The sequence below is a fragment of the Notothenia coriiceps genome, unplaced genomic scaffold, assembly GCF_000735185.1.
Source record: "Notothenia coriiceps isolate Sejong01 unplaced genomic scaffold, NC01 NC01_scaffold00005925, whole genome shotgun sequence".
In the NCBI taxonomy this organism is placed as follows: domain Eukaryota; kingdom Metazoa; phylum Chordata; class Actinopteri; order Perciformes; family Nototheniidae; genus Notothenia; species Notothenia coriiceps.
The window spans coordinates 26016-37547 of record NW_011338626.1 but is presented as its reverse complement, the minus strand read 5'-3'; the positions used below and the strand labels follow the sequence as shown (position 1 = coordinate 37547).

Here is an 11532-nt window from a genome sequence, read left to right as displayed (position 1 = left end):
CATATCTGCAGGCACCAAAGTAAGGTCCATGGGACATTGGGAGAGCATGCATTCAGGCAAACAATACATGCTCCATGTAGCTCGGAGCAGATTGCTGTCAGAGAAGCAGCAGTTTTTTGTAAAGTGTGTACTCTGAAAGGTTGGATCAAAATGTTTTAACAACATTTAGCACTTTAAGCCATGATAATCATCAGCTGGTTATAATAAAAATAGTTACAAATTATATAAACAAGAAAAGTAACTATTCCCTGCAGGTATATCCTATCCTATCGTTTTAGGCCAAGCAATGTGACTCGTAGCCGTCACATAAAACAGCTTTTTTTCACAGCTCTGTTTTGGTTCAGATTTTGTTCAGAAGCAAGATATGAAGTTTTTAATCTGTACATTTTAGAGATGACAGATGAACACAGAGTTAGCTACTTTTCTTACGTAGCCAGGCTAGCAGTTTCCTCCTGTTTTCAGTGTTAGGCCTTGCTAAGCTAATCACTTAAGAGCTCAAACTTGCAAGAGACATAAAAGACAAAAGCTGAAAAACACAGATATCTCCACAGAATTTGGCCATGATGTGACCAATGGGCCAAAATGTGTCCTCTGTGGCATGGCTGACCGTGGGAAAAGAAATGGGAGCTCAAGAGAATCTTCTAACTGTTATGCATCACTGGCTTTCTGATGGGATTCAATGGTGCTCACAAAACAAAAACAACTTCAAGTGGCTTTGAAGGGGATTTTGCTTCCCCTGCCATGAGAGTTGTCCATCCATTTTAGACATGACAAAGAGCAGCGATAAAGACTCTGACTATACATAGCCTACAGCATTGGCCCAGTCCTCTCTGCCATAGCTGACTGAGGAGAGGCAGACTTAAAGTGAGTGTGATGTAAACTCTGTTAATTCCTCCTCCATTGCAGATTAAGGTAGAGACATTAGAGAGTCTCAGTTAACTCAACAAGACACATTTAGCCAAATACATTTCAATATCATAACATTCTGTTGATTGCAATTAGGAAAATGTACAGCATTTCAGTATTTTTCTTTTCTTTTATCATTCAGGGATTGTACAGGGAGACGACCCCTGGTTGTGTCAGTGGTGCAAAGATCCCCTCCACGTGGCCTCAGGGGTTGATGGGAGTTTAATATAAGGCTGACAGGTCTAACAAGGGTGAGGTCACCGCAGCTCTAATAACTCAGCGAGGAAATACACTGTCTGTCTCCACCACTCTGAGAGGGGAGACCTGACAGTTCAGTTAACACACTGGTAAATTTAGTGGCGGGCACTGGTTCTAAACTATCTGGTTTCAAGCACACACTCACATGCACAGACACATAGTAACACGGCCAGACACATGGACGCTATGTCTGTGTAGCTTGTTTTCCTCACTTGGATGAGCAGGTTGAATGCATGGAAATGCATTTATTGCACAAACACACACTTACAAGACTTTGTCCCTCAAACAGGTTTACTCTCATGTACACAGACACATAAAACATACAGTATGAAGTCTGTAAAACAACACCTCCAGGAAAAAGCAGCACCACATATCACTGTGTTGCCATGTCAGCTATATATTCCAGACTCCCATATATACAGCCTGCTTGTCCTTCCTTTTCAAAAGTAAAGCAAGTCCTGTAATAGTTTTAACATAAGAGCAGTTTTTCCCTTGCCACTCTTTGGATAAGAGCAGTGTTTTTAACTGATATGTCTGCTGCAGACATGTTTTTTCTACAACACATGTTCATCTTTCAGGAACACATGTTAAATAATATCAACAAAATGCAAATTAAAAGTGGCTAGTTGCTAGGAGGGACTATTGGTTTAATAATTTTCTTTGAATGATTTGGCCTAATGTCTTTGTTGCATGAGCACTTAAGATAGGCTGGCATGAGGATAACTCATTACATTAATGTGCCATATGTAAGTGATGGAGATCTTTTGAGTGATACCCATACATGTAATGATTAACAATAAATGCTTCTTGAAATATTTTTATATTCTTCAAGCACTACAATAAAAGCATAGCAGTAATAGAATAATGTCTGCTTACTTGAGGAAGCGGCTGAGGTACTGGCGGCTGCACGCAGACCATGAGAAGATACCATTGTGCCCAGCTAATGTTGGAGACATTATGTTACCTTCGGACTTCTTACAAACGTTCCCTTCACCATCATGGACCATTCCAAAACTGGGGAGTGGAAAAAAGGTGCAAATTATTTGTGTGTACAAGTGAAAATGCTCCATGAAATACATAAACATTTTCAATATTATTGAATCAAACCTTAAAAGACAGTTAGCCCACACAACATTAGCACAACATTGCATTACTATGGTTTTTTTACACACAGAGATAAAAAAAACTTAAAATACATAACATGTTCGATTGAAATGTAAATTGTAAGCAATGCATGGCACAGGATTATCTTCAGGTGGGGTTAAAAAATGCCATAACAATTGTTGAACATTCGATATTGTGCCTCGTTCTTTTTTCACTTGTGTTTGTTTTTAAGCTGTTGGGAGAGGGAGACAAAGTGGAGTAGTACTAAACAAACCAGGGACATTGCGGTTTACGCCTTAAATTACCAGCACTTATTTGTAAACATGCACTCGTGAGAGGGATAGAAAACTCTTACTTGTGTCCAGATTCATGTGCAATGGTGAATGCTAGGCCCAGGCCTGTGTCCTCATTAATGGTACAGCTCCGGTACTTGCTGCACATCCCACTTATTGGAGCAAAACCTGCAAAACCAGAGATAAACTTATTTCAAGATGAATTGTAGTTTTCTGGACTAACTCCTGAAATGTGTTACTCCAACAAGATTCTCTCAAATGGGAAGCACAAATTCACTCATAAGAGATGACTGGGTTTAAACCCCTCCATATGGTCACGTATTCGTCTCCTGGAAACATTCCTAGATCCCCTGCTACCTTTCCATTATCTTTAAAGCATTTTTTATCTGTCTTCACTTCTTACTCATTCTCTATTAAACCCACGTTAACTATTTAGCTCCCTTTATGCCTTTCTCTGTGCAATCTCCTTCTGTGTCTTATCCAGATTGTATCCACACAGACACATGACCGCACGTACGCACACACACGCACATACACGCACATACACGGCACCCTTGGCTCTGTATCAAAAAGGATAATACCCAACGGGGCCTCCCTTAATGTTTTTGTCTCTGTGTCTCAGTGAGAGTTTAGTCTTATGTTTTGTTATTTTATGGCTCAAAGTCATTCTCCAGAAAGCGTAAACCCCCTAAAGTTATGTTCTCATGTACATACGTTGCTAATGTGAATAATGACATTAAACACAAGCATGCAGATTGACTGTGAGAACTGCTATTTATTTTGTTTGTGTCAGGAAAGAGGTCGATCATTGATATTTTGAATTATGGAGAAAAACATTGAGGGAAGGGGCTGTAATGCAAATAAACTGGGTTATACTGACTGGTAGCTGGAATGGTCAATTTGCCTTGAACCTTTGGGAGAACTAACTATTTTTTGAATGTACACACACAGAAAGACACACAGACCTTTGAACTGGGCTTTCATAGCAATGATTAGAGCTAATGCTAGCCTCACTTTGACACTTTGAAGTCAAAACACAAGCTTGGGGTTTGAAGCTGGTGTGTGCTTCACATTATGTGTATGTGCTTGTGTGTGTTTCTCTGGGACACACAATGGACGTTTTTTCTCACAGTGAGGAAGACAACAATGTGTTCGCATTGTCATTATTACAAACAAGCTGTTGTTAGTGTGTTAGATGGTTAACACTCAATGACTGAGAGTGTGTTCGTGTTCAAAGTAGCTGTGTCTGGTCTGTACAGTTAAAGGGCACTTTTTCAAATTATTTAAGTGAAAACATTATTAGCATTAGTCTTATTTACTGACTTTATGGTTAATATTCCTCTGGTCTTGCATTTATCCAGATATAAATGTGTTTGTGAATCAGATTTGACCTTTCGATATTGCTTTTTATGGTCACAACAGTAATATTTTATTGTCTTGTGCTGTAAAACATATAGGTTTTCACCTCAGTGTATACAGTACAGTGGTTGATACTGTGGAGTTTTAAACATCTGAAAGCTGCAGTTTTTGTAAACATCTGGTTTAGCTTATGTGACACTAGGTGTGACACCGTGTGACAGAGGACAGGGACAACTTCCCAGAGAAGGACAGACAGCAAGAGCAAATGGCATACTTCTAAAAAGACCAAGGAACAAAAACAGAATAGGGATATAGCATATATGTGACTTTGTTAAGATAGTCACAACCAACCCTTGTCACTTAAGCATTTAAATCAGTAATACCCTTTTAGGCATTTTGTAACTACAGAATCTACTTCTAAATGTTGAGGATGAAGCCTACCAAGAGTGTCACAGGGTTCATTCTTCCAAGAGCAGATGTCGAGCCCCGTGAGGAGGATGGCGTGGTCATGGTGTCGGCCCTCCCTGCCTCCCAGGGTGGACTGCCAGTGGCAGAAGCTGTTCAGTGTGTGGTCTGCATGGTGGTTGATCACCAAGCCATCCTGTGAGATAAGGAGATAAGAGGAAGCAAAAAGAGAGACACTGTTGCATTATGGTTGAATCTGAGAGCATGTTAGTCTTCTTCATTAAAAATGAGAAACATGTCAAAGAGAAGGCAATGTGATTACATTCATTGATATTTTTTATGCCAGATTATTGCCTGCTTTATAAATTCAATAACCAAACTCTTTTGAGATCTAGGAAGATTTGAGAGAATACACTTATCAGATAAGAGTTTCTGATACAAAGACAAACATCTGTGACCTTATTGCCATTTTTCACATTCCTCCCGCTGATAATTTCCTCTTAAGTTAGATAAAATCTATTAACATCACAGGTGGATGGAAACTAGAATCCCTTCTCCGGCCCTGCTTGACTCTTTGTCTTTGACCCTGCCCCACCTGTTTCTCTCTGCTTCTCTCCCTCTCCTTTCTTTTCTCTTGCACTCACGCTGTCTTTCTTTCCATCTCCCGCTCTGAGAGAATTTCCCTCCTATATCGGGCAAAGATCCAAGGAAATGCACATCCTATAATTAACCACTGTAAAAGTCCTTAGTAGTTGGGACGACCCCGGGAAAATATCTGAGAGACAAAGTGATCTGGACCTTCAGGCATAAAAACAAATAAACAAATAAACCATTTTTTTGCAGTTTTTTGTGCTTTGCATTCCTTTCGTGTCTGAAGCTCCAACATGAACACAGCTAACAGAGAGAGAAACACACTGTTATTAGTGTTTTTGAAGTCCCTTTAACTGGATACATACAAATCCTTTCATGTGAGCATTTTTCAAACCTTTCCAATCTGCAAAACCATTTAAAAATGCAGCAATGCAATTCAGTGATTCCTTATTGACATACGTATTAAGGTATTCACCTGACCAACATGCATTGTGATGCTTACCTGGTCTTCGTCCAAAAGCACAAGGCCAACGATCACTATGTTGATGTTCCCCCCAATCGTACCATCTTTGAAGAGACTGGAAACCTAGGAGGCAGGTAAAAATACATTATTACATATTATTAACACAATAGTCTGATAAAACTCTTTCATCCATCTTTTGCATCATGAAAGTCAGAAAGATCACTTTTGCAGATTTTTATCAAAATATTACTCACGAAAATGACAACTATTAAAATACCATGGCCATGACCTTATGATGACTTTTAATTGGCACTTACTAGCATCCTATTTCACTTGTCCATGTATTTTTAAAGATTTTTAACTTACAACTACTTCAAAAAGTTGCGGAGGACCAGGGTTTGAATCCGGCCCAGGACCATTTGCCATATCATCCCTTCAACACTGTCACTACAATAAAGGCACGAGTGACCCAAACAATCCTGGGCTAAAAATAACTACGGACATTTTTATCAATTTCATCAAGGTTATTGTCAACATATTAAGTCCTGAAATTGATACTTTTGTTCGGATGACCAATAAGTTCTTGCACCAATTAGACACATGCAATAGAGACATCTGTGTCAAGTGCATAAGACAACACACATTCCTGTAGAAAAAAACCACACACACCTCTTTTGATGGTATCGCTATGACAGCCATAACTGCTGTTTTCAATTGAGCTTCTTGCACTAAAACGGATATCTGACCTTTAATCAACACTTTGGGCTTTGAAGGTAGACTCCTGATCCTTTGCGCTTGTTCGCTCTCTATCTTTCTCCCTGTGAATACCTCAGGTGCCACTCGCTAAGCCCTTTCTCCCCCCCTTCAAGAACACTCTCATTCATTCCTTATGTTCCTGATGTTTGGTCTTCCACTGCGCTGACGCATGAGAAGACACATGGCTGTGGTTTGTTACCAAATTCAGGCAGAACTCAGAGGTCAAAGAGGCAATCAAAACCACTTACTTAAACTAAACTCTCATGCTACACTGCTGTTTGACAGAGCTCCACATTTGTAAAATTCAACACATAGATTAAATCACTTTGTTTTCATTGCCTTATAGAAACAATCACCAGTTTCCATAGAGCTTCAGTGTTGTGTGCTATATCACGGTGTGTTACATTTGTAATCAACGCTTTTGAAGTCTTTCCACTCTGCTGCGAAGAAAACATAAATCCATGCAAAGGCTGGAAACGCACATCATATTGAATTTTTCACAAATATTAAATAACCTTTAAAGACCCAGCTGACAGGTGGGGTAGGGGGATGGGTGTTTTCTGTGAAACTCCATACTACAGTTAGGTGACTCCTCTGAGGCGGGCCGTTACTGCTCCAGCTTGGTTTCTACTACAGGGAACTGTGTTTTCAAAATAGACGGATTATCTTTGGATTTGTCAATCACTCATTAAGTAGCCAAACGAGCGTGACGGAATTTGCTTTCAGATCAGCTGAGAAGGATGGGTGGACACTTTGAGCGTCATGGCAATGATCTCACTGAGATATCACTTTCATGTTTTTATATGTGCTTCTCATAAGGGAGAGTGGAAGTCACTACACTCTAAGATATGGCAAACTTTAAATCTCTTTATGCATTGCTTCCACACAATTTTACGCCAATGTCTTAACATGCTAAATAATGACAATGTTGAAGACAGACCAACTAAAACCGCTATTTAATCCAGTCATCAAGATGTTTGATACTTGGATATATGCAAGAGTCTTCTTTTTTGTGTAAAGATTGCATTTTGTAAAGAAGACATGAGGTATACAGTAGAAAAAACACATCTTATATTACATTTGTTATTTATAAACATAAGATTAAGTCCACCATGCAAGCATCTCTGCATGCTGTTCTCGTTGAATACTAGCTAAATGCTAAAATCAGCAGGCCAATAATCTAACGGATATATTACACCGCCAATATAGTTTAAACTTTAAACTCATGATGTGTAACATTCTACATATAATTATGTTTCCCTCACCATATTGAGCACAGTGAGAACATATGTGGTAATGTTCTCGTGGCCGTGGTTGTCCATCATCTTCTTGTCCACCACCACCAGCGTCTCCACATTGAGCTTCTCATTACCCTTGTTCTTCATTAGCACTGCTCTTTTGCTCCTCGGGGTGAAGATGTACTCATCTGGAAGGGTGAAGACATCCTCTTCTGGAGGCTTGGGCATGTCTGAATAGAACAGAATAAAGGATAAATGGAGTGAACTTATTAACCTTTTTTTCAACAAAAGAAAGGGTGTGGAAACTTAAGAAGAAACTGAAAGGTTTTGTTGGAGAAAAGAAAACATGGCTTCAGAATGTTGAAGAAACAAACGTATGTACAGTTTGGTGAGTTGTAAGTGATTGATGAAAGAAAAAACAATAGTGCATATAATAGCAATAATTACGTCCATTAAAAAAATATACAACCCTTCCTTCCCACAGCTAATTATATGTTGTGCAATATTTGAAATAAACCTATTGCCACTAGCCAAATTGCATGTGAGTGTTAACCAGTGTTTCTGGAAAGTAGCTGATAAACATTGTGGATGATTAACTATACTCTTTCTTTCAAGAACTGATGTCATATTTAAACTGTAAACTGAGATTTTTTTCTGATGTTGACTCTGGCAGTCTGAGTGTTATGCTACCACTAAGTAAAGTGTGAAACCACATAACGGCTGTGCATTAGCAACAGCTAGAGCAAGTCACATTTTCTAATGTGCAATTTGAAAGCCATAATTGAAATTACATTATGAAAAGCAAATCCATTTGGCTGTCAGTGTAGTCATCAAACAGATCTTTGAGCAATTTCATATAATGTGGACATAGCACTATGTAATGATGGACAAGGTTCAATTCTTGATTCATTATGATGGTAAATGAATGTATTGACCTTTATCCGTTTTAATCTGATTTGCAAATGTATTAATAAAGGTACATTTGGGTGGAGCCCAACATTATGTCAGTGTGTCAAAGATAAGATAAGCATTTGAACTGTAAAGTAAAGCTGTATTAAAAGGAAAATGTTTTTAATCACATGAATTTAAAATGGTGGCATATTGGTACAACTTATCAGTGCTTTAAGTAAAATGTGACTTACACAAACACACTTAGAGTTATCCTAACGTCAAATGACCCCATCAACCCTGTGTTTAATTCTCCTTTTGAAGCTGGGTTGGATTTGGGAAACATGTCTCACATCCATACTCACTTCTACACTTTGACATGAGGTCATACAAGTCAAAGCAAAGCGCAGCCTAAAACTATTTTAGCTTGTGAGATTATCGCCTCAAATCTTCACCTCTGTTTCCAGGTTATCAAAACCTTCACTGCCTGGCTATGATAAACTAAAAAGGCTAGAACGTTTGCTTACATAGCAGAGAGCAGGTGAGCAACCACAGTGCCTTTTTGACTGAAACATGGCACAGGTGTTCAGTGATGTCATCCTATGGGAATGTAAACACCAGAGTGTTTTCGCAGGGGACAGACAGCTGGGTTCTGCAGGGAAATGGTGGTGGTACCAGTCCAATCCCTGCCTATGCTTTCTTTCAAATGACCCCTGTGACACCGGCAATGTTAACTGATCCTGGGTTGATTCCATGAGAGCAAACATTTGTCACAGTGTAAAGTGAGTATAAAACATTTCCCTTAACCTTTCCCAGGTCATGTCAGTAATGTCACCGAACATGTCGATACAGATTGAGATAATCTTCTTAAGAGGAAGCATTTGTCACCATGTGAAATACAACCTGCTTTCTAGCATCACGATCTATTTTAGAAGAAATGTATCAAATATGTTGGTTTGCTGTTGTGTTCAAAGGTTACATAATGTTCTCAGTTATAAAATTAAGTGATGAGTAAAAAATTTGGTCAGCTCTAGAAGAGTAGCATTGCCGGTTTTATAAACCAATCTCTGGTTAAGTTAAAAACACAAATCTTGTTTTCTCTCTTTAACACAACAGGGGTTACTACTGAGTGTGTTGCTTTGAATGTGTAGATATATTATTATATTGGAAGTAATGGCAATAACATTCTTATCGCAACATACGTATATATGGTGTGTGTTATTCCCTCACACCAACCAACCACAAAGTCAGAAGTATGACCAATAGCACATTTAAACGCAAATGTCAACAAATACAATTATTATCAAATGTCAACCTTTTTTGACAGTCTGTTCTCATTACCACAGTATGTGATGTGATCATTTCTTCAAAATGTGGCTTAACTTCTTTAATTTCGAACCACTAATTTGGTTATATCTTGAAATTGAACAATATTTTGACAATGCCTTAAATGTGCAATGTGAGACGTATGTCCATGTGGGAACATTCTTTAAGTGTCAAATGTTAACCACTTCCATTGGAGGGATTGAAAAAGGCAAATATGACTACTGGTACATCACATTTTTTTGTGTTTAAGCAAGGTTTGTGTTTTACTTCTCTCAATAATTGCACACACCCATTTTATTATGTAAATAAAAAGCTTAAGAAATGTGCATTACTTAAACTCTGTCAGCAAGTTTACTTTATATATGCATGAAAGGCAGTTGCAACATGTGGATTAGAATAGAATTAGAAGAAATTGCCCTTACATACATTTCTTCCGTCTCCCGCAGAAGTGTTGCCTGTTCTTCTCCCCATGTCTGTAGTCACTGTGATGATGATGCTCCATTTGGTCTCCGTCACTGATGTCACTTTGCTGATCATCATGGACCGGGTTGTAGGTGGGATCTGTCTGTGAGTTTGTGGATCTTTTGGTGACGAAGTGTGATTTGTGATAAGTTGAGTCTGGGGATCTCTTCTGTAGCACCCGAGGGTCATGACCTCTGTGCTCTGTTTGATCACTCTTGTAGAGGATGTGTGGCTGGTGACTGGAGGGTGCAGTAAAGTTCTCTCTCTGGATGAGGCTGCGGGAAACGGGTCTCAGGAAGTAGTCTGCATCCTTTGTTCTGATCAAACCTGACTAGAGGCAAAACAGAAAGTGCTATTAGCTTTACAGCACCCTTGGGAAAAATAAAACATGCTCTATTTTGCAAAAGTGTATAATTCTTGACCCTCATTTTTATACCTTTTCCCTCAGCCTTTATTCGAGTAGCTACACTTGTGTCATAAAATATTTATAAGTCACTTGTAGAGTATAGGGCTGTTGTCCAACACAACAAGAATCCACTATTCAAAAAATAGCCTATAGAGCTGAAGTCATATATTTCAAACAAACAATAAAATACCAATATTTCTCTATCAGCAATTAGTCAAGAATTTACTCTAGGGTCACTGCAAACCTGACCCCCCTAAACCATGGCGAGGTTCAATTAATGGAAGTGTTTCTTCATGCTTAACATCTGGTTTGCTGAACTTCAGGGTCAGACGCTATCTCAGCAAAATCTAAATAAGAGTTGGTGTGAGGATGAAAGGAGGTTGCATCTCTCTTGTAAACAAAGCATATGCTTATGAGTTAAAGGTTCAGGTATGCCTTACTTTCATTTTCATGGGTTGTAAATCAAACAAAAAATAGTATTTATAGTATTATCTGAATATAATTTATTATGTAAAAAAAAACTTAAATGATTGAACGTTATAAATACTTTTTACACTATGAAACTGCTGTTATGTAGGGCCCCACTTTAAGTACCAGAGCCTTATGCTTTAGATTTGAGGGGGAAAGTTATGTGAAAGCCAATAATAAAAGGTTCGACAAAATATTTTTTCAGTTGACCTTCACTCTCTTTCTCTGTCTCTGTCCCAAAGAGACAGAGACATTTTCATATTCCATTTTGAATAAACTTCCATCAACAACATCCGATTCAGACACTTTCTCTTGCTCTCTGCCTCTCTCTTTGTCTCTCCAAACACAGACCACATCTGTGTTGATAGTCAACTGGCACAGCGTGTTTGGACTGTAACTGCTCTTGGCAGAAATAGTAGTTTCCCTAAAATACGTTTAATTGAATAACCCTTTTTTTTTTACTGTGAGTAGAGTGTGAGGTCCTTGGCTGACACAGAGGCTGTGGCTTGCCCAGAGTGAGTGTGCATACGTGTGTGTGTGTGTGTGTGTGTGTGTGTGTGTGTGTGTGTGTGTGTGTGTGTGTGTGTGTGTGTGTGTGTGTGTGTGTGT

The 11532-nt window shown here is 38.8% G+C and overlaps 1 protein-coding gene across 1 annotated transcript in view; it reads right to left on the bottom strand.

The window, feature by feature from the left end:
- adamts16 (ADAM metallopeptidase with thrombospondin type 1 motif, 16) overlaps nucleotides 1-10477 on the bottom strand; it is a 37106-nt gene extending 26629 nt beyond the window's left edge. Inside the window, exons 1-7 of the mRNA XM_010768653.1 lie at nucleotides 10472-10477; nucleotides 10014-10380; nucleotides 7401-7603; nucleotides 5419-5502; nucleotides 4362-4521; nucleotides 2624-2729; nucleotides 2041-2178 (exon numbers count right to left, since the gene is read on the bottom strand). Coding sequence (XP_010766955.1) covers nucleotides 2041-2178; nucleotides 2624-2729; nucleotides 4362-4521; nucleotides 5419-5502; nucleotides 7401-7603; nucleotides 10014-10380; nucleotides 10472-10477 — 1064 coding nt within the window. The remainder of the gene's footprint in view (nucleotides 1-2040; nucleotides 2179-2623; nucleotides 2730-4361; nucleotides 4522-5418; nucleotides 5503-7400; nucleotides 7604-10013; nucleotides 10381-10471) is intronic.
- Between the last annotated feature and the right edge of the window lie 1055 nt (nucleotides 10478-11532).